The sequence below is a fragment of the Macrosteles quadrilineatus genome, unplaced genomic scaffold (genome assembly GCF_028750875.1).
Source record: "Macrosteles quadrilineatus isolate MER2022 unplaced genomic scaffold, UCM_ALF_1.0 Scaffold_8__2_contigs__length_117827958, whole genome shotgun sequence".
Lineage (NCBI taxonomy): Eukaryota > Metazoa > Arthropoda > Insecta > Hemiptera > Cicadellidae > Macrosteles > Macrosteles quadrilineatus.
In genome coordinates this window covers 56,241,349-56,266,198 of record NW_026542601.1, presented here as the reverse complement: position 1 = coordinate 56,266,198, position 24,850 = coordinate 56,241,349, and the positions used below count along the sequence as shown (strand labels likewise).

At 35.1% G+C, this 24,850-nt stretch overlaps 1 protein-coding gene across 1 annotated transcript in view; it reads left to right on the top strand.

The window, feature by feature from the left end:
- Window positions 1–17,787, top strand: part of LOC128999428 (endoplasmic reticulum transmembrane helix translocase) — a 41,605-nt gene extending 23,818 nt beyond the window's left edge. Inside the window, exons 12-21 of the mRNA XM_054425948.1 lie at window positions 7,529–7,765; window positions 8,300–8,515; window positions 9,486–9,675; window positions 9,823–10,019; window positions 10,891–11,017; window positions 12,506–12,702; window positions 13,245–13,387; window positions 13,975–14,092; window positions 16,097–16,240; window positions 16,791–17,787. Of these exons, the coding sequence (XP_054281923.1) occupies window positions 7,529–7,765; window positions 8,300–8,515; window positions 9,486–9,675; window positions 9,823–10,019; window positions 10,891–11,017; window positions 12,506–12,702; window positions 13,245–13,387; window positions 13,975–14,092; window positions 16,097–16,240; window positions 16,791–16,901 (1,680 nt within the window). The 3' untranslated portion in view covers window positions 16,902–17,787. The remainder of the gene's footprint in view (window positions 1–7,528; window positions 7,766–8,299; window positions 8,516–9,485; window positions 9,676–9,822; window positions 10,020–10,890; window positions 11,018–12,505; window positions 12,703–13,244; window positions 13,388–13,974; window positions 14,093–16,096; window positions 16,241–16,790) is intronic.
- Window positions 17,788–24,850: the final 7,063 nt, after the last annotated feature.

The following is a 24,850-nucleotide window of genomic DNA, read 5'->3' as shown; positions in this document are numbered from 1 at the left end:
GAGCAGAGGTTAAGACAGGTTATGCTCCCCAGAGATTCTTTATACAAACAAACATTTCAAAATAAAGATAAACAATCTGATTACATATATAAAGGTGTTTGTTAATAATTAGAGGTGTGCGGATATCCGAAATTTCGGGTCGGTTTCGGTTCGGTTCGGATATCCGTAACCGAACCGAGCCCAAAACTGATATCCGACACTATCCGTTAAATATCCGACATTTCCGGATAGACTGTATATAATGACGTTTGAGACAGAGGTCAAAATATTCATAAGGTTACTTAAATCATCATTATTTTCCCACGACGTAATAATTTCAACACCACTCGTTCACATGACGTTACAGCGGTCGATGAGTCATCGTCTATGACACAAAACTAAAATCAATATCGTCGCCGACCGCCGTGGAAAATAACCGAATCTACAAATAAATACAGCAATGACAATCGATATTCGAAGGTGAACATCGATGGTTGACCTATCGATGCCCATCCCTATTCAATAAAAATGGATAACAATACATTTTAATCCCGTGCTTATTATATTCTTTCTTGAGTTTTACTTTTGTCTAGCCTAAATTATCCGTGAGCTCGATGACGAAGCCGTATGATGGAATACCGAAATCTCATTCAGTTGTTTATCGGCTGTTCATTCATTTGCTTTTACTTTACGATTCGATTTATCTAGAATGAACAGGGATAAAGCAGAACAGATATACCGAGGTCAAGTGAAAGTCAATGTAAGTTGTCTGTTGCTAGGGGTGCTGTGTGACCTTGGCGGCGCTACGCTACGACGCACTTACATACGTCACTAGTCGGCCATTATTTATGTGCCACTGCAAGACAATAATAAGGCTACAACGTTACAACTGTTAAAAAGTTCGACTGCCGCGGGATTTATATCCCGAAAATGGGAATCGTAGACTTAGAGCGGGAAACGGAAATCGGAATTTGCTGCTTTCCATTTCCATATATAAACGTATTAATTGTTGGATAATTTGTTTACGACAGTGACAGTGTTACTGCAAGATTTAAGTGTTATTTAAATAGTCTTATCTAAACATATTACGTCAAAAAGGTAACACCGGAAAAAGTAAAGCGGGATAAGGTCGGACTTTAGACGTTGAATTGGGATAAAACGCGATTCTTTTGACCGGTTTAACTCGGTGAGTGGGATTTTTATTTGGTCGTCGTGTGGACTGTGAGTGTGAATTGGACTGTGGATTGGAAGCTGGAACGTTGGAACTAGAACTAGAACTGGAGTTGTTTTTGTTTCGTTTGACATTGGAAAACATCAACAATAATTGACATAACAAAACCAACAAACCGGGGAAGAGAATTTACTAACTTAATTAAAATATTGTTTGAGTAATGTTACAAATTTTGAATAAAAATGGATCCCGGTAGGCCTACATCAACAAAGAAGAAGAGTGCTATATGGACTTATTTTAGAAAACTTGAAGACACCGAAAAGGCGGAATGTATTACGTGCAAACTTGTGCTAAAGGTAGGTCTTTAGTTATATTTTTGTTGAACATTAATTTTAATAATTTTTCAAATGCGATGTTTTAACTGTGAGAATAATTCGTTGCAGATTAAGTTAAATTAGCTAGGACCAATGGTGCAAGTCACACCCTTGTTATAGGCCTAGCCTAGCATCAAAGCCCTTACTTTCCACACGTTTTTTACTGTCTAAAAACATTAAAATAACTTAAATAAATCTTGAAAGGCTACAAAATATAAATTAGGCCCTTGAGTAATCTATGATTCTGATAGGTTTTTTGTTGTTTTGGCAATGAAGAGGCAGATGCCCATTGATAGATTGGGCTTACCCTACTTAATTTATTTTCATAATAACAATAAAATAACCTAACCTTAAAGTTATTTGGTACTTTCCTGTTAAAGAAAACATTCATTATTATAGCAAATTTAATTTTTTTTATTCTATATTTTTTAATCGGATATACTGATATTATTGAGCAAGATGTCAGCTGACAACTATGATAAGTATTTAAATATTGTTCAGTATCAACAAAGAATTTTAAAATATTAGGTAGGCCTATATTGAAATGAAATTAAACTGTTCTTAACTAACCTTACCTAACCAACCAAACGTGCTCTAGGCTAACATTTCCAAATCTTGTTTCAGTCACATGCCTTTTCTGTTATCAAACGAAATGTTGAAATGGTACAGCAAGTTTGGTTAGTTATGTTAGGTTAGTTTAGAACAGTTTTATTTTTGGACATAATATATTATTTTTGTACAAACAAGATCAGTTTGTTAATTTGTAATTGAAATGTGTTTAAATATATTAAAACAGGAGGTATGGATCGTAAAGGAAAACGAAAATATTGATATATCGAAAGAAATCAGATTGGGTACAGTTTCTTTACTGGGCTACGCTAATTAAATTATTGATTAATAATCAAAATTTTAAAATATATCTATTATGAAATTAAACAATCATAACCTAACCTAACCAACCAAACTTGCTCATGGTGAAAAAATCGCATGAAGGTTTACTAATCGAATGGATAGTTTCAATCAATATTAGCGTAGCCCAGTTAAGAAACTGTACCCAAGTAAAAATTTGGTTAGGCCTATGCCTACTATGTTGTTAGTTACCAAATGGTCTAACGACAGCCATATTAATGACAGTTATCAAATCCTGTGTCGCCAACTTTGCAGAATTGTATTATTATAAATTGGTCTGAAGTAAAAAATATATTGGATCAAAAAGTTTTAGTTTTCCAATTCCAATACAGATATTTACTTGCAGATTGGAAAGACTGCTTCAACTGGCAGTCTTATTAACCACCTGAGAAGGCACAAGAAAGAATTTCAGGAATTTAGCAAAGAGCGTTTGAATGTAAACAAACAAAAAGAAGAACAACCCTCAACCTCGAAACAACCATCGGTTCAAGATCTTTTTAAGAAAAAGGAACGTTTTACTACCTCACATCCGAGACACATACAGATAACAAAGGCCGTGACGCGAATGATAACGACCGACCTCCACCCATATTCTCTAGTGGAAGAGGCTTCATTCAAAAATTTGATGGATATACTGGAACCAAGATACCAGCTGCCTTCCAGAACGACGTTCTCCAGGACATTGGTTCCGGAACTTTATAAAAGTGAGAGGGAAAGAATAAAGTCGACTATTACAGAAGATGCTAAAAGTCTGTTATCGATGTCCCTGACTACAGACACATGGACGTCAAGGGCAAATGACTCGTTCATGTCCCTAACACTTCATTACCTGTCAAAGGACTTTGATTATAAGTCATTTGTGCTAGGTAACAAGAACATAACAGAGGCCCATACATCACTTTTTTTGTTGGGGCAACTAGAAGAGATGGTGGAGAACTGGGAGCTCCCTAAAATCCCTATTTATGTCCTCAGTGACAACGCCGCCAACATTAAGGCTGCTTTGGACAAGTCTTCATGGGAAAGGATTCCATGCTTTGCCCATACATTGCAGCTTGCAATCCACGATGCTGAGTCAGAAGTTCCCGGGATCAATGAAATGTGTAAGAGAGCACGCAACATTGTTGGCCACTACAGCCACAGTTCAAGTGCAAGAGCCCGACTAAAGAATATACAAAAAAGACTCTCTTTGCCTGACCATGAGTTACTACAAGACGTTGCTACTAGGTGGAATAGTAGGTACGACATGTTAAGTAGGCTTCTGGAACAGAAGGAAGCCGTATCAGCCGATATAGCTGCTTCAGCTGACATAGAAAACCTAACAACAAGCCAGTGGAAATTGGCTTCTGGTGTCGTAGAAATACTAAAGCCCTTCAAGGAAGTGACAACCCAGCTATCATCTGAGAAATACCCAACAATTTCCATGGTTGCCCCGGCACTTCATGTTATAGAAGACTACTTGTTGAATTTTTTAAGGAAAGGAGAACAAGGAACCGGTTTATCACTGGCCAGAGCACTATCAAAGGCCATAAAATCTAGATTTCCAATTTACAGAAAAGACAAAATGTACATCGCACCAATGATACTAGATCCAAGGTACAAAACTAAAATCTTCAGTGAAGCGGAACAAGGTCTTGCTTTGACAACCCTTAAAAGCTGCATAGCAAACCTACCAAAGCCAACAACCACTTCTCCATCAGCATCAACTGAACTCTCTGCAGACCTGACACAACCCGAAACTTCAAAACAATCCGATGTAAAAACATTGTGGTCAACATTCGATTCAAGTGATGACGAAACTTCAAGTAGCAGCAACCTTGTCGATAAAGAATTAGATTTCTATCTGGAAAAGAAAAGAATATCCACAGTAGAAAATCCTCTACACTGGTGGAAGGTAAATGCCCACCATTTCCCTAACTTAAGTAGAGCCGCCCAATTCTACCTCGGAATCCCAGCGACCCAGACCAGCAGTGAGAGGCTCTTCTCATCATCGGGCCTAATTGTTAATTCTAGACGAGAAAATCTACTTCCCCAGCACGTAGAAGAAATATGCTTTTTGCATGGGAACATAAATCCGCAAATCTAGAGGGAGTACTCAAGTGAACCATTGTTTCTCGGCTGACAGACAAAGTCATTTGTTTTGTGTTCAAATTTTACAGTTGCCTTTTTACACCTTTTTAAATATATCATGTAGTGTATAAAATTAGTATTTTTAGGTAATTTGTTTATATTTTTAAGATGGCTTTTCTAACCAATTTTGTTTTATAGTTTACAATTTAAATTATTATTTAATTTTAGTTCCTGAATATTCATCTGCCTTTGAATTTACAGTACGGTCAATAATTATTGTTGTTCTGTTTATTTTAGTTTAGTTCTTGTTCTTAATATTTGTGCCAATTCGTGTTTCAATATTTTCCCGCTTAGTGATATAGCCTATGTATTTGATTGTTTATTGTTTAGGCCTAATACATTTTTGAATAATTGCTAAAGACTGATTCTTAAAGACTGATTTTTAGAGTAGGTAGTAGGCCTACAATATTCTTATTTTTAACCTCTTATTAAGAACTCTTAAATCATTACATCTTCAACTAATTTTCATTTAACTTAAATTCTTCTAAGTGATCTCCTTAGTTTAAAACTTTAATGTGATAATGTTTATTTTATTGTGATATTGTCAAATGTATTTAATGTTTCTCGCTAAAGACTGATTTGGCTTGTAGGCCTACATTAATCCTAACTTCTGAGCTCTTACTAACAGTTATAAAACATTCATACATCTTTGACTTTATTTTTTTTAATTCTTAAATTTAGCGAATTTTTATCTGAGTATTGATTTTGTTCTTAGTCTTATCTTAAGTTCTTAACATTTTAATGTGATTATGTGTTGTGATTGTGACAAATTGTTAACAAGTATTTAGTCATTTAAAGTATTAATGTTATTGCAAAATGATCTCTTCATTTTATGTGATTCTTAAATGTTTTATGTTACCCTAATGTTTTACAGGTAACCTAAATTTTTATTTTTATTATTGTTTGTTGTAGGCTATAATTACCATGGTTTATTTACCAAATGTGCCTAGTCAACAGAGTAGTTGACCTTTGTTACCTTTCTTGACAACTAGTGCCATCCAATGAGACTTTTTCTATTATAGTTTATATATTTTTATCCATTTATGTTTGTTCAAGTATTTATTAATTGTTCAAATTTATGATAGTAGTCTATGTAGTATGTTGTGTGTGGTTTTGTTACCCCACTTGTTATTTAGGGGCTATTTATTTTCATTTGTTTGTGTGATATAGTTCAATCAATATTTTATTCAATGTTTAGTCATTATTATATGCTAGCTAATTCAAGAGCAGCTGAGGTTTTCTATTAAACATGTTCTTATGGTGAAAATTGTTATCTTTAACCCCTAACCCAAATTCTTGTCGGTATACTTATTTGTAAGATAGAGTAATGCTTTACAGTGATCTGCCAATTAATTACTTTATTTAAGCTTGATGAAGTATCAAATCTAGTACACATGTTTTTACCAGCATTTGTTGTATTAATTCTTTGTGGAATTTTAAGGAGAAATAAGTAGTGAGTTTCATGGCAGTGTTTGAGTTAAAAGTGTTTGATTTTTTTATATTGAACACAAATCAAGCTTCAACAACCAACAAAGTAACAACTAACAAAATGTTAACTTACAGTAGGTAGGCCTACTTTACTTTTATATATTTTTATAAACATTAACTGATTAGCGAGCAAGCTTTTAAAACTTTAATGTATTATCTGATGGCCAACATTAAATTATGTTAGCTTACTGAAAAACACACTGCGACCAGCTAATAGCTAATGTTGTTCAATTTGTTTTAATCATGTGTTATTTTCTTATTTACTATTATAGAAATTTAAGATGTAATTGCAGCATTCGTATTTGTGGTCTAAGGACATAAAAACAGTTATAAACACACAGTCATAGTCATATAATCTTTATTCAGGAGTACAACATGTTGCACCAGAATGGTGTTATACAATTAAATTATATTGTTAAAACTAACCATAACTTATATAAAAAGGCTAAACAAAAATACAAAATACATTACAGGTTTATAAATTTAGGCCTAATGACCCATACAGTAGAGTAATTTTGATCTGATCAATAATATTAGTTTAATGTTAGGATATATGAAAATGACGTTAACTTATTAATTTTGGTATTAATTTAATAAATAACAGCGAACTATCCGAATCCGAAGATATCCGAATCCGAACCTATTACTATCCGATCCGATCCGATCCGAGCCATAACTATCCGATCCGAATCCGATCCGAACTCAAATTTCACTATCCGCACACCTCTATTAATAATGTCATTTGTTATTTATTTAGTATTCTATAAAGTAAACAATAAATTAAATAGATTGACATATTTATAGTTAGTAGGTAGGCCATACATTCAATCTAATACATAATTATATGAAAAGAAACTCAAATAAACCTTAGATTTCCCACATGCCTCTGTCTTAATCTGATATAAATGCTTGAAATAGATTTAACATCCACACATATTAAAAACTAAAAAGTAGAAAATAAATTATAAATAAAAAACTTTTTTAAAACAAAACGTTTTTAAACGCACTAAAAAGTTGAAAATAATTAATAAATATGTGGAGAATATAAATACTTGTAAGATTTAAAACGAAAAACGTTGGGTGCATGCAATTGATAATAATACATTGGTTCAATAGGTGAAGGTAATTGTAAATTATCTATTGCATGCACCCCACGTTTTTCATTTTAAATCTTACAAGTATTTATATTCTCCAAATATTTATTAATTATTTTCAACTTTTTAGTGCGTTTAAAAACGTTTTGTTTTAAAAAAGTTTTTTATTTATAAATTACTATTTCCATTTTACTTTTCACATTCAGAATCTGATTTCTTTTTGTGTGACAGTACCTCGATCATAAAACAATGCAGCCATAGCTTTAAAATTCACTCTGTATAGTTGTATCTGACTTGTTAAGGTTGGCAATTATTTCTTTAATACGGCATTGAATCATCTTCACCTAAAACACAAACACAGAACTGAGTAGCCTGTTGTGTTGCAGTTGAAGGATGCGCCAGACAGTTATGATGCAGTGTACCTGGCGCTGTCACGGCGCGGCGCACGAGTGTTGGCGCTAGGCTGGCGCGAACTCGGCCGTCTCAGCCACCAGCAGGTGCGAGACCTCTCACGAGAAGACGTGGAACGAGACTTCCACTTTGCGGGGTTCGTCATTATCTCTTGTCCCCTCAAGACTGACTCTCGCTCCGTCATCAAGGAGATCATCAACGCGTCCCATGTGGTAGGTTGCTTGGGGTTTACAAGTAGATGACGCAAACCACCAATATATTTCCAATAGCTGCAACTAAAGAATAGTTTAAAGGCTAAGTTTGAAGATAAGCAAAAAATTGACTGAGATTTGGGACGCCGCAGCAGTAAGTAAGTAAGTATAGGAGTTTATCTGGCTCATCTGAAAAAAATAGAGCCCAGTAGTCAATAGATGTACACAATAAGGTTGTAAACTTAGTTTCAACTCAATACTTACTGAAAATGTCCTGTAGTGACATTAATATTTGATTTGTGACCTTTTATTGTCTCTTTATTAGCCACTGGACTAATAATCTCAGGTAAGCTAAGGGATCTCCGTCTCTATTTTATAAGTCTGTAATCCAAAACAGTAGTTTTCTGTAATTTTTATGGTATTTTTTGAAAAATACATTTGAGATGATATCTGTCTGTGCATATAATCTTTTACTATTAAATTTTTGTACTTATGACCAATAAGGTATACAATTTTGGCCACCATTCCTTGTTAAATTTACTTTGTGTGTCATAGGTGGTGATGATCACAGGAGATAACCCTCTGACAGCTTGTCATGTAGCCAAGGAGCTCAGGTTTACGCAGAGGCCTGGTGGAATATTAGTGTTGACATCGTCTGGGGACCAACATTGGTTCTGGGAGTCCATCGACCAATCACTCAAGTTGCCATTGACTCCAGACAAGTCTTACAAGGAGTTTGTCAGCAACTACGACTTGAGCCTCACTGGTGAGGTGAGTTACATAACAGTCATAATTTACACAATCTTCCCCTCTCCATATTTCATCTGTGCACCTAGTGTAAGAAATCATACCATACCAAAAATCGTTGTAAAAGAAATATCATCATTGTCCATTATATTCTCAGCAACATCCTTAATATCTCCTGTGGACATCTCCCGCAGTTTATTGGACATCTACATCGCCTCCTGCGGATGCAACCAAACCCAGAATATCTCAATTATTAGTCTCAGAAACATTATCATTGTCTTCCCCAATCACTTTGTTTACATGAACGAACGCATGCACTCACTGGTGTAATAAATACTGTAATACTGTAATAAATAATAAATGTAATGAATACACATTTTATATTCATAAACAGTACATTTTTAATTTCAAATAAGTTCAGGATAAAAAATGTTTTTAGTGTAAACACGATGATTATTTCTTAAGCAATTTTTTTTCCTGCTCAGAAGTGTCCTCTACGAAGAACCGTAGCCCAGCAAAAACCCTTGCTCTACTGGCGGCATCGTAGAGCTGACCGTGTCCAATTACAGGTTTCGGAAGATACACTTCAACTTTGCTAATTGCCTGTCCTTGTGCCTTGTTGATGGTCATTGCGAATGCCGGGATAACAGGGAACTGCATCCGTTCCAACGTAAAATGGAGCACAGTATGAGAAGGTCGCAAGTTGATTACTAAAGAATCAAGCCATGTACTCACACAAATATTGTTGTTTTCATTACAAGCTTAACATATAAAAATATTACCAGCTGTAAACATTGGAACTTTAAAAGCCACTGGGGCAGAGCCCAAGGGACGTTTTAAACATGTCAAACCTTATATGACATCTACTCAATGAGATCTTTCAAATGAGCCATAAACTAACAAATTTGGTTGAGAAACCACGGAGAAGTTCTGCCGACAAAAATCGTTCTTGCCTATTTTATTAATTACTCATGTTCAAATGGTCTTGTTTCAGGGTCTACAGTTCTTGGCAGATAACCACAAAGACTATCTGATGAACATTTTGCCACATGTGACAGTGTTCGCTAGAGTGGCTCCTAAACAGAAGGAGTACATCATAGTGTGTCTGAAGAGCCTGGGATACACTACGCTTATGTGCGGAGATGGGACCAATGACGTTGGGGCACTGAAGCACGCCCATGTTGGTGGGTAGGCAACCTAGTGTAGTTTGTATCTTGAAATAGTTACAAAAAATATTGACCCTTAAAGTAAGCGATTGTGTATATAGTGTACTTGAAACCTAATTAAGAGACAAATATTTAATCTGATTTGTTAATCTGAACTGCTTTTAGGTGTTGCAATTCTGTCAAATGCTCCTGAGCGATTGCCAGAGAAGAAGAAGAACTCAACGGAAAAAGAGAAAACCAGACCCGATAAAATAAGTGAAAAAGACTCACACAGAAAAAGTGATAAAGATAAAGAAAAACAGAAAATGATAAACCCCGGACCGTTTGGCCATAGACAGCAAAACGCACTTACTGACAAACAGGTAATGCAATAAAAGTGTTACGTGTATTCAACAATCTACTTTGCACTTGATAAATTAACATGAAATTTGATTTTTTCTTGTGTGGTGTGTACCTTCCGAGGTGTATGTTTCATTGCACAAATCCTAACAGCTATCCTCCCCATGATTTACACATAGATACAATTTTAGTACAGCCATGTTAAGGAAAAGTCAATTTTAGATCTCTTAATTATATGTATTTTTATGAGGTTAGTAGTGATGGGTCTGTACTTAACGTCAAATGTCGGTTCCACCGGTTCTTGGGAAAAGTACCGGGACCGAGAATCGATGGTGGAATGTCGGTACCGATACCTTCAGTACCAAGTTAATTGGTTATATTTTTATTTACAAAATTCAAATTGTCAACCATGATGATTAGGGCATATTTATCATGAAATATTATCAATCAGTAGGCTTAGGCTATAGTATGATTATTTCAGTGTTAGTTAGTTAGTTGTCGTCACTATCGTCAGCTGATAGAGTGGTGCAAACATCGACACCAATTGCTCCACCATCTTCAAGCAGAAGACAGAGCCAGTATTTTGGCCACATTTGGTTATTTGGTCATATGATTTATGATAATAAACCAAACCGTTCATGTTGGAAACGATAACTAGACACATTATTATACCAGTTAAGTACCACTATTGGTAAAACCCTGTGCTTTTAATAGCATAATGAACTGTTCTTTTGCAACTGTTCCATTCAACAATATCAGAACGGCTTTTATTAAGACACAATAATGTTTATAACCAAGATTAAAATTTAAGACTATTGTTAATGAATAGTCTATGTGTGAAAGATACTGTATAAAGTCAAAGGATCTATAGTATTTCACGATTTTTCATTGCAGATGGCACATTCACATTTACAAAAACTACTTAAAGAACTGGAAGAACAGGATCAAGCACAAATTGTAAAATTGGGAGATGCCAGTATTGCGGCACCATTCACCAGCAAACTCTCTTCCATACAGTGCAGTAAGTTTCTCAATTTGTTAGCAGCATTTGTCTATTGATCACCAGACTGGTAACAGTAATTGACTGCAATTTTAATCGTCTTACAGATCTGTAGGAATTGAATCATCGATTTCTGGTATGTGGTTACTTTAATGAAACCAACCCCGTTATGTCTTGCACCTTACACTTTAATCACATTTTTCATTAAACACCCGTTATTTGCTTGTTTAGTTTGTCTTGTGGTTTTTTGTCTCTTTTAGCGAATTTCCCATATAGGGAATAAGCTATTACCGTAGTACTCATGGTAAGACCTGGACGCGGGACCGATTTTTTTTTCGTTTTGAGGTCCCTAGAGGCCAAAAACACCATCCGTTCAAATTCATATATATATATATATATATATATTTATATATATATATATATATGTGTCCGTCAGCACGATAACTCAAGCAAAAATGATCCGATTTTGATGAAATTTGGTACAAACGTGTAAACCTAAGTTTATTCGAACGAGTTCGCGATCCAGCATGATCGGACCATGGGAACGGGTGTTTACGGGGGGTTTTATGGGGTAAAAATAGGTTTTTCCCATTTTTGACCCAAAAAACTTAAAATTTTGCAATTTATTTCCAAACCATTTTGTAGAGCTTAAAAAAACAAATAATTTAGTATATTGAAGCGTTATTATGCGCCTAACGGTTACGGAGAAAATTCCAAAAAATTGTAAATTTAAAATTCCCATGTTATTCTTATGGAGAATAAGTAAACTGTTGTAGTTTGCTTGTTTATGATCATATTTTGATCAAATTTGGAAAATGTTTTTATTTCTTACTAACTATTAACATTTTACAAAAAAAAAAAACAATTTTACCCTCCCATATGCAGCAAACCTAAGTACTTGTTAAACTAATTCTATTTAAATCGGGAATAAATGTTAAATTTTTAAGTAGACATTTCAGTGTAAATCCAATCAGTCAAATGGAAATTCGCTTAGTCTGCAGGTTTGCTGCGGCGGGGGTATTTTAATTTTTAAGGTTATCATTTCTGGGTATTGCTATTGTTTTATTTTTGTTTATAGTTTCAACCAATTTTATGTTAAATTAATACTAGTTCCACCCTTTAACTTGGAACAAAATTACTGAACTGTACAATTGAATAGATAAAGAAATGAAACATTGATTTTTTATCATTTGAAGCTTGCACCTTGGATTAAATCTAAAACAATAGTCCATTGTTACTCTATTTATATAGAATTTAACAGTAGATCTATATGTGAAGAGTTACAAACAAGTGTCAACATTTCTATCAGGCTATTTTCACACATTCCACCCTAATAAGGTTAAGGAGTTAAGTCATTTCATTGTTTTGGTAATTTTTTTTCACCTGTAAACTAGCGAATTATGTTTTCCAAACAATGCACCAGATAGATATATTCCTATTGTTTTTTCAAGTTATTTTCATATTCAGCCCACAAGCTATGCATTCTAACCAGTGTTGTTTGCTCCTCAGTCTGCCATGTGGTGAAGCAGGGCCGCTGCACACTGGTCACCACACTACAGATGTTCAAGATACTCGCACTAAACGCTCTGATCCTCGCGTACAGTCAGTCTGTGTTATACCTGGATGGTATCAAGTTCAGCGACATGCAAGCCACTTTGCAGGGTCTGCTATTGGCTGCCTGCTTTCTCTTCATCTCACGCTCCAAGGTACGCACCTGTATAAATATTGTCATATATTAGTCAAAAATTGACAAGGGCAAATGCCCTATCTTAATCAGATAACCTTTTCCTTTAATACATTATTGTTGATCTGTTGTAAAGGGATGGTCATGAAGCTAAGACTAGAACAAATGTACCGATAAATTTCATTTTGCTTAATAAGAGAAATTTTTTTTTGCTTTAAGTTGATAAGGAAAACTTGAAAGTAGGATGAATCATGTTACCTATTTCTCAAAGTAAAATGTTATTGATTGCAACTAACCTCAAGATCTTTAAGTAACCTGTGCAACCAAGTATTGATATCTGTGTTAAAATGCCCTCAGTATTCCTGTAACTTGTGATGTTAATAATCTTTCTGGTATTCGATAGCTTGTAACTTGAAATCGGTAAGAATGTATAGTTTCTACACAACAGGCAATGCGTGAATTACAAGACATGTATGGAATAGGGATTTAAGTGGTTATTTCATTGTTTAACACTCTGTCTAGACACTTGTGATAGCATTTTGACCCTGACTTTCCTTGTTACAGCCCTTGAAGGTTTTGTCACGTCAGAGGCCGTTACCCAATATATTCAACGTCTACACAGTGCTCACAGTATTATCCCAATTTTTTGTACATTTTGCAAGTCTTGTCTACCTTGTGCAACAAGCTTCGTTAATATCTCCACCAAAGTAAGTAAATTTTAATAGTGATTATAGTTGCAAAATACTGTTTACAAATTATTCATCAGCCAACCATACTTTTGGTTAATTACTTAAATTATTACAACCCAACATCACAATTCAAAAAGGTTATTCTATTCACTTAAACTAATCATGATAAACTGATGATTTTACTTAACTGACAATACGTACACCATATCTGTGTTACAAATAAGGTACTGTATAATCAATGTTACCTTTAGACTTGACCTTGTTTCTAAAATTGCCATGATTATGAAATTTCTGTGTGATATCCATAAATATACATGGATATTTAATATTATAGGATATAGGTAATTTCACAATGTGTTCTGCTTACAACTAGCTATGTAACAAAGGTTGAACTTGCCAGACTTTTTTCAATCATGGAGTATGGAGTTTTAATTTGCCATTTTTTATATTTGATTAAAGGCATTAAATGAATTTTAATTTGTCAATGCTACAATGCTATTATTGATGGTAGTGGTAGATATCCTATCTTAACTTTTTGTAAGTACTACAATGATTAACACAATGATTGAAAAATTAGAATAACAATTGGCTTGACTTTCTATCAGGAGTGATAAAACTTTCAACCCAGAAGAAGAAGCAGACTTTGAGCCTGGTATTTTGAACAGTACAGTGTACATCATCTCCATGGCTTTACAAGTCTCGACATTCGCCATTAACTACAGGGTAAGTGCCAGTTCAATGTCTAACTTTGGTACAGCTAATCATGCTGTAATTCATAAACAATAGGAGTTCATATATAGCAGACTCCCTCTTATCCGGAAACCTTTTTAAACCGACTACATTCAGCAGAAGTGACATCTCTATAATCAGACAAGTTTTAACAGCTAGTTTAACTGGAATGGATCGACAGGAAATGGACCGTACTGAAACGACTTTTCTCATGTGAAAGATTTGAGACAAGTGATCATGTATCTAAATGCAATGCTATACCAAATTTAAGTAAAATATTTATAGAAAACCTATGCTAACCGACACAACCATACATGAAACTCACACCATCCTACAAAACAAAAAATGGCAGCATATAACAGTTTTGTTCACCGGTTGCTCACCGTCCCATTAAGCCAAGATAATTTTAACAAAGAATTAAACACGATCAAATACATTGCCCAAAGAAATGGGTTTAAAACCGCCATGATTGATAAACTTATCAAAAAACAATTAAAGAAAAAAGCCAATGATAACAGATTAGATAGCCCATTTGACAACATTTTTGTAACATCAGAGTATGGTACAAGGCTACCGAATATACTGAAAAACTAATTAAAAAAGAAAAACATTGGGATAGTGTTTAGGACTTCCAACAAACTACAACGATTACTAAATCCATCGTCCAGTAATAATCTAGAAACAGAGGAAAAAACTGGAGTTTACAGATTATCTTGTGATGATTGCAATAGTTTTTATATAGGACAAACCGGATTCAAAGAACATCTTCCAAAAGCAAAAAATCATTTAAAATCCAATTATGCAGCCCATCTGATTAATGAAAATCATAACTATACAAATTTCTAAACAAACATGACACCCCTACATTTTTGCACAAAAGGAAGCTTCATGAACGCCATAGAAGAATACGAGATATACAAAGCAACAAAAAGCCATAGTTATGATCTATTAAACGACAAACTAAATTTCCAGTCAAATGCATTGTATGATACTGTAATAGCTAACCAGGAACAGCTGACCGGCAAGGGACAAAGTTCACGACACCAACCTTCACCGCTGCAGTCATGACAAACCTGTCTAAGTGCGCGCACGCGGTTCGTAGGCCTACTATATTTCGTATGTATGTTTGTAAAAATTATATTTATTTGACGACCTCTGATGAGTGATAAGTGTTTCTTGAAGACCTGATGATGAAGCTATTAATGCTTCGAAACGTGTAGTCTCGACAGACAGCCTTTGGATTACTCTGGCAGATCCAGGTAACATTATACCTTTTATAATCTAAAATATTTGGGTTTTCAAGTAATTCCTGTGGCGTGCACATGTATCGTTAGCAACGTTCATTTAGCCATAATTTAACAAGTTTTAGAGGACGTTGGTTGACCGGTAAAAACGTTATCCTGTCTGACTGGTTAGGGGGGTCCCGATAAGAGGGAGTCTACTGTATATGCACACAACATATAACTCACAACTAAAATCGCAAAAAAGGTTGTTGAATAGTGGCAGGTTTACACACTGATCCGATTTTTGTACATACTTTGACGTTGAAAACTCTCAATTGTTTCTTGTCCAAGTTTCCTAATTTTTAGTCCCATTTTTAAAAGAACTTTTTTGTTAATCACCTTTTACAAAAAGTTTTTTTTTTCTTACAGACATTTGTGCCAAATCAAAAAATAAATGTTTGAATAAATGAATTAAAGAAGATGGTTGCTCTATTTAAAATAACTGGTGACTTACAGTGTTCAAGGGCATCACCTGTGTCATAATTTTACATTACTTTTCTGACTTTTAAATCCTCAATTGCTTTTCTTGAAGAGAGTTTAAAAGTTGTTTAGAAGAATTTAAAAGTATTGAAGAGTTTTACTTTGGTTCAACAGTTTGATTCACAGGTTGTGTATTTCCACAGTAAATTCATTAAAACATGTTCACTATTTATAACTCCATTTCTACCCTTCCTTGTCAGTTGAAGTAGTTTAACTATTTCTTGTTGCTGTTTAGGGTCACCCGTTCATGGAAAGTTTGTCTGAGAACAAGGCCTTGCTGTACAGCATCTTAGTGTCTGCTGGCTCAATACTAGCTCTGGCATTGGGCATTGTCCCCGACATTGCCAACCAGTTTGAGATCGTTGACTTCCCTCCAGATGTAAGTTAATACAATTTATTGTCGCATCTGGATAGTGTCATGGGGTTGTCCAAAAATTAAATGGGTTGTTTAAAATCAATTAAAAGAGTTTTTCACCAATAGAATTAAGAGAATCGTAAAATTGGTTTAGAAATTTTAGTGCTTACTTGTATTTCTTATAAATACATACTTAAGTATATTAATACAAGTGTTGCCAATACGTTCAAAAATACCAAAACTTAATAATATTAGTGGTTAGTTATTTAATTAATAATCTTAAAATATTTTCTGTTTATTAAGATACAAGTTTAAGCTATATTGAGTATTTTCAAGAACATCTAACATGGTTACTCAAGTAAGACAGCACTATTTCCTTCAATAATCTTGAATGTGGTTTGATGTTCGTAGTAAGATCACAAAATACTCATCCAAAATTGTATTACAGTTTGTTTGTAGTTGTTGGGATGTTCAAGAGTTTGAAATATTAGAGACTTTTCAAAATACTACAATTCCCCAAAATATAAATATTTACCACAGTTCCTTTGTTTAACATTTTTCTTTTCTTTTTCAGTTTCGGTTAATCTTAGTCAGCGTCCTGTTTGCAGACTTTTTCTTCTCCTTCCTAGTGGACAGGATATTCTTGTTCCTATTGGGTGAGGGCAAATTAAAAATCTCTCACTGACATTGAGGCACTATATTTTGTTACCTCATTCCTGAATGGACAAGACTTCTTTGTACTCATTGTATAAAGTTATTTTTGAAAAACAATATTTATACTATGGTATAAGCTGGTTATTATATTTTTTCTGTTATAAAGTTCTTGCATTTTAAACCTAGGACCAATTTGTTATTTTGTTTCGTTGTTGGGTATTGAATTAGGCCTGCTGATTTTTGTATCATCCTATTGAAAAGACGTTTTATGATTACCATATAAATATCATAGGTCTCTGCAGTACCTATATCGGTGCGTTTGGAATAAATTATTATAAGTTTATTTTGCTTTTTAGAAAAATCTATCTAAAGAATGGATAAAATGTTTGAATTTTTATATCTAAAAATGTGCATCTTGGAGCTTTATACTAAGCTCAACAAATCAGTAATAACATATTAAGTGAATCTTGTATGAAAATATAAACTGAAAATATATCGGTGCGTTTGGAATAAATTATTATAAGTTTATTTTGCTTTTTAGAAAAATCTATCTAAAGAATGGATAAAATGTTTGAATTTTTATATCTAAAAATGTGCATCTTGGAGCTTTATACTAAGCTCAAGAAATCAGTAATAACATATTAAGTGAATCTTGTATGAAAATATAAACTGATCTCTGCATTTAGACTTGTGCATGTTTTACCAAAGTGCATTGCAAAAACTGATTTTTTAGGTTGTTCCTCAAAAATCTAAAGACATTTCACCAATAAATTCACCATGATTTGTTTTAACTGAATTGGTAAACTATATTATCTTTACTTGTAAGTTTTTCTAAGGTTGAATTGTAATAATAGATGAGTTTTGCTATTGTATTATGCATATTGTGTAATAAACTGTTGTTTAATACTGCCTGTTAATACCCATTATTCCTTGAATGCCTTCTTACAATGTTTAATTTTGGTAACTGCACAAAATTGTCTTAAATCATGGTAGGCATATTACTGACACTTTGTGCGATGGTATGGGCTGAAATTATTTTAACGATAAAAAACACTTATAATCAACTCAGATGAGAACCATGCCATTCAAATATACAGGGTGTCTAGTAGTCGGGAAAATCGGGAAAGTCGGGAATTAGTATTGAATTTTAAAATGGTCTTGAAAAGTCGGGATTTAGTCTTAAATTTGATTTCAAAGTCGGGAATTTTTATGATTTTGCCGCGATCGTCGTCTTCCGTTTACGTAACCGTGAAGCCAATGATGATTGTTCTCACGGCCTCGGGAAATGTTCATGATTTTGCCGCGATAGTGGACGACGACGATGACGTTTCCGAAACCACGGGAGACGACAATGACGTTTCCGTGACCGCGGGAGATAACGATGAAGTTTCCGTGACCGCGGGAGACGACGATGATGTCTACACGGCCGCGGGAAATGTTCATGATTTTGCCGCGATAGTGGACGACGACGATGACGTTTCCGAAACCACGATGGACGACGATGACGTTTCCGTGACCGCGGGAGATGACGATGACGTTTCCGTGACCGCGGGAGATGACGATAAAGTTTCCGTGACCGCGGGAGACGACGATGGTGTCTACACGGCCGCGGGAAATGTTCATGATTTTGTCGCGATCGCGGATGTCGACGATAACGTTTCCGTGACCGCGGGAGATGACGGTGATGTCTAAACAGCCGCGGGAAATGTTCATGATTTTGCCACGATCCCGGACGACGACGATGACGTTTCCGTGACCGCGGGAGACGACGATGATGTCTACACGGCCGCGGGAAATGTTCATGATTTTGCCGCGATAGTGGACGACGACGATGACGTTTCCGAAACCACGGGAGACGACGATGACCTTTCCGTGACCGCGGGAGAGGACGATGACGTTTCCGTGACCGCGGGAGATGACAATAACGTTACCGTGACCGTGGGAGACGACGATGAAGTTTCCGTGACCGCGGGAGGCGACGATGATGTCTAAACGGCCGCGGGAAATGTTCATGATTTTGCCGTGATCGCGAACGTCGACGATAACGTTTCCGTGACCGTGGGAGATGACGATGACGTTTCCGTGACCGCGGGAGATGACGATGACGTTTACGTGACCGCGGGAGATGACGATGACGTTTCCGTGACCGCGGGAGATGACGATGACGTTTACGTGACCGCGGGAGATGACGATGACGTTTCCGTGACCGCGGGAGACGACGATGATATCTGCTCGGCCGCAGGAAATGTTCATGATTTTGTCGCAATCGCGGACGACGACGATGACGTTTCCGTGACCGCGGGAGATGACGATGACGTTTCCGTGACCGCGGGTCTACACGGCCGCGGGAAATGTTCATGATTTAGCCGCAATCGCGGACGACGACAATGACGTTTCCGTGACCGCGGGAGTCGACGATGATATCGGCCGCGGGAAATATTCATGAGTTTGTTGCTATCGCGGACGACGACGATTACGTTTCCGGGACCGCGGGAGATGACGATGCAGTTTCCGTGACCGCGGGAGATAACGATGAAGCTTCCGTGACCGCGGGAGACGACGAAGATGTATACACTGCCGCGGGAAATGTTCATGATTTTGCCGTGGTGTTCATGATTTTGCCGTGGACAACGACGATCACGTTTCTGTAATCGCTGCAGTCAATGATGATGTCTAAACGTACGGTTCGCGGAAGATTTCATGATAAAAAAAACCAAATTTGCTAGTTAGAATATTTTATTGCTGCATTATTTATTTACTTGAAACACCACATTATCATAATACAGTAGAGTCCCACAAACTCTGCACTCGATAACCCGGCAGTCTGGATAACTCGGCCATCACCTGGCTCAGAAAATTAGTGATTTTTTGAGTCCGAGTTAAACATGGACTCAAGCCAGCTCAAGTCAAATCATTCTCAGCTCGTACAAATGATTTGTTTTACTATATCTGATGACTTAATACTAACTTGTAATATAAATATAAATTAAAGAAGTAGTTAACAAAGATTAATAAACGGTATCAGCATTCTGACACATACTTTCTCCCATAAGTTTGTCAAAAACCTTTATCATGTGGAAGTGGTGAGAGTAAATAACTGTAGGCCTATACGCAAATGGGATTTGTACAATTTTGTTCAGAATTTAAAGGATTATAACATGCTAAATTTTTATCAAAATTGTTCAGGCCATTTTTGGGAAAATCCGATTTTTCTGTTATTTTATGGGGGTTTTATGGTAAAATGACATAATTTACAATAACTTTTGAACCGTAATTTTTACAGAATGGGATTTGTACCATTTTGTTCAGAATATAAAGGACTATAACATACTAAATCTTTATCAAAATCGTTCGGGCCATTTTTGGGAAAATCATATTTTTTCGTTATTTTATGGGATTTTATGGGAAAATCCCCATTAAAAATAAAAATTTCTAAAAAATTTTAAAAAACTATCAAAACTGTAAGGACTATAACATACTATGTTAAATCAAAACCGGATTTTTTTCTAAAATCCTATTTTTTGTTATTTTATGGGGTTTTTATGGGAAAATAACATATTTGACCATAACTTTTGAACGGTAATTTTTACAGATATGGGATTTGTACCATTTTATTCAGAATTTAAAGGGCTACAACATACTAAATTTTTATCAAAATCGTTCGGGCCATTTTCGAGAAAATCCGATTTTCCCCGTTTTTTATGGGTTTTTATGGGAAAATCCCCATTAAAAATAAAAATTTCAAAAAAATGAAAAAAACGCCTGGAGATACCATGGATTAGAACCTACATGCCAAATTTCATCGAAATCGGACCACAGGTGTGGTCTCTAGCTCTGTACACATCCAGACACACAGACACACACACACACACACACACACACACACACACAGACATCACTTCGAAAACCACTTTTTTGGGTTCAGGGGGACCCAAAACGAATATATCCACTCAAAACTCAAACTCAAAAATTTTGACGAAAACAATACTTTCTCCATATACTATGGTATAGGGGGAGAAAGTAAAAATTGTATTTTTATTGTTTTTAACCCTAGTTCCCGATAACCCGGCATTTCACAAACTCGGCACCCTTACAGTCCACATTACGCCGAGTTTGCGGGACTCTACTGTACTACTTTATGACAAAGACAAAGAGTTGGTGTAGTATTATTTAGAAAATTTGGTTAAGCTATAAAAATTGGTATCGGTATCAAGAATCGAGAATCGATACATTTTGGTATCAACACCCACTAATTGTGGAAAAAACTAGTCTTGAAAAATCTGGAATTAGTCTTGAAAAGTCTGGAATTAGTCTTGAATTTTATAATGGAAATAAACTAGACACCCTGAATATACCATATCAGATATACCATTCGAAAGGTCACATTTTGAACTTTCATTTTATTACATAAACAAACTCTGTAGCAGGTATATAACAATGTCACGACGATTGGAAATCAAATTAATTTTTGGCGCAGCACGACTTTTGCAGCCGACACTTGGGAACCAGCATAACACGACTTGTTTGGCATTACCCTGCTCAGGTAATTTTCGTCTTGGGATGTTGTGGGTCGTACCACTGGATAGTCTTGATTTTATCTTCATTGTGGTAGTGATATTTAGAACGAAATATTCATTGGACAACCGGTACAAATTTATGAAAACATGCTGTTTTCGAAATTTATAACAAATCGCCAACAGTCGCTAGACGATCGTACGGAAATTACGAATTACATACAGTATCAGTTATTATTACTAGTCATATAATATGTCATTTTGAGGAGGAACAAATGTAGCTTGTCATAATGGCAGCCCTGCGCTCAGGGTTATTTCCGTTTTCTCTCAGGAAGACGACGAAAGTGCGTCACTACTGTCAAGGTCTCATACACAAAGTGCCCTGTATTCGCCATTGCGTGTTGTTGCCCGTGAGTTTTCGCTCTCGTGTTATCGGCGATTTATTACTAAATTTGTTATTATTTTGTATGGTTAGACAAATAATGTGTGTGTATATATAACAGTAATCTTCGTGCATTTTATTATGCATTAATATTTACTGAATAATGTGAATTTGTGTTTATAAATGGTTGTATTTTGCGGTTTTCTGTTTATGTTATTATATTATTATGCCCCTAACACGTAAAAACAAATATTGTTACCCAACATACATTTTTGTATACATTTTTATGTAGGTAATTGAATACACTACAAGATGATTATGTTGGCTTGAAGTAAAAACATTGGGTACAAAAGTTTTATACTAAATATATAGAGAATAAGAATTTTTTTCACAAAATCGCTTAAATATAAAAACATTATTTTATTTATAAATAAAAAGTTATTTTTACCATAACCTTTATGACTTTTTTGGATTCCTTACTTAATTAGCTTTATAAACATGTACACAGGGTGTCCCGGAACTCTCTGGACAAATGTATATCGCATTATTGCTAAGGTCAAGACAGATTTCACCTTAGGAACATGGGTCTGTGGTGCCTAGTTTACTGTCTGTCTTTATGTGTTTTTTACAAAAACATTAATAACTCCTAAACGGGTTGGGATACAGCGTTGAGATTTTGCAAAACTGTATATCTTATTAAGACTTATCTTTGTTTAAAATTATACTAAAATATCATTAACCGTTTCAAAATGGCAGCACTTTAAAATATTTTATGCCAAATTTCACGAAAACCGTTAACTTAACGAAAACATTGCAAGAAACAAAAAAGTTAGTAAATTTTAAGTAGTTTTCAATGATACCTTGTTTTGTTAAGAATGGATAAATAACAACAGAGAAAGGTCTTATTTTCCAAATGCATTCGACCACTTTTCTCCATTAAACAATGCTAAACAACGTAAAAGGAGTATTAAAAAATAAGAGTAAAAAATACACTTTCTAAATCATTATTATATTACTATTTCTAGATTCTCCTGTTCTTTCCGAACAAAATTAATATACGGTTGGCTAGGTTTACTTGTTCGGTAGAATATTTACGAATTTTCAAAAAAAGGTCTGCAAAATCACCAAAATGGGTTGGCCATTACTCACTTCTAACATTCATGGCCACTCAAGGCCCCACTAGAAAAACAGGCCATGCTGCAGCGCAACACTACGTCACAGTGGTGAATAGTTGTACTAAACTCTTACCATTAAAATCTTACAAACAGCCAGCTTGTTCATTTACCTAAAACATATGGGAATGGCGATGGCAATGAATTTATCAATTAAATGTATCCACTAGTGTGACGTCATGGATCCTACAGCATGGCCTGTTTTTCCAGTGGGGCCTTGGGCCACTGCTAGGGTTAATGGTTTTCTTCAATTTCGTTTTTACCTACGAATGTTTCTTAAAGTAGCCGTTTCAGTTCAGTTCTTAGAATTGAAAAGATTCACATAACAGCATTGTTTACTTACTTAACAACAAGGGTAATTAAAACATGTAAACAAGGGACCAATGAGGGCCAAGGATTGAGAAAGTAGTAAAATTTATTGTAATGCTTTGAACATCAACTAATCAGCTGTTTAGACCAATTTATTTGTTAATAAGTGGTGCATTAGTGTTTCATACAATAATTCATTGAATCACTGTGAGGGGCAACGAGAGGTTATAAACGAAAACTCAATCTCTCTTAGAAGTTATGAGTAGGGATTGTTAGTAATTAAAAAACTTTTGTAGATAAAGTAGAGTATTCAACTCGTAAATAGTCTCAACGACACTCCTAGAAGTTTTTGCAATCAATCATTCATAATCACAATCCTGCTTAACCTCAGTTTCGGCACACGGCACAAGTTGGTTTTTTGTGTGAACTGCTCTAAGGATGTTAAATGTGAAAAATCAATCTAGGCAAAATCAAATATCAACTGAATTTATTGAAATTAAAAATATTATTGGCTTTAAATGTACCCATTTTAAACAGTTAGAAAAAGTTTGCACAAAAACAGTTGTACTAATGCTATTAGAAATTAGTCTCATTAACAATATATTTGCCACACTACATAATAAGCAGCTGCTTTATGTTCTCGTTTTAGATCAGAAGATCGTTGTTTACATAGAGGGACCCGTTAAGGCCAGATTTGTTTCAGTTTCAAAACCATTTTATTTTAATCCCCTTTACTTGACCAGAATAATTTCATTTTATTTCCCCAAGACATACAGCCAGTTTACCTATCCATCCTATACCAGTATTCAAATTTGCTGCCATACCCCACTACCTCAAATCAAGAGTCACCTGGGAAGTCCACTGTGTCACATGACTTCACTTCTTCAATATGGCTGGAACAACAGGAATCAACAGTATGAGGTACTCCTAATTTTAGCTAATCCTTTTAGTTTTGCCACCTCCTACTCATTTTAATTATTCCTAATCGCTTTATTTTTCAGGACCAGTAAAGTCAGCTGGAGTATGGGAATTTACCCAATTAGTTTTCCATTATGCTACAACAATGCTACAGGCTGCAAAGGTACCTCCCCCGCATGTAATAGACTCACCCACCGCAGCAATGCTAATATTTAGTTAGTTTGAACATGAATCACTTTCACTGACGACCACTATTGTATAGATTATTAAAATATTTTTTTAATAGCAGAGTACCCGTCCTTCGTATGGGATTGGCATATAAGTATAAAATGCTTATTGCAGCTATACTGAAGCTTTGCGTTTGCAATGGGGAAGGACACGATTTGATAAAATTTGCTTCTTTAAATTTACGGTATACTATAGTATTACACATCTACCATAACCATAATATTCTACCCCTTCACTTACACAATAGAGAAAAATAAATTATTAAAGATTCGCAAAATATCACAAATGATTCATGAAATTAAAAACATAAAAGTAACTAAACAATCCCACTTTGGCAGTTCTCATTGCATATCATAGTTTTTTGTTGTTTCTTAGTTTAAATTAGCTTTTTCCATAAATGTAAAAAAAGTAATAGTGCTGCACCCTGTTGGTAAATCTTATAATTATAACTTTTAAT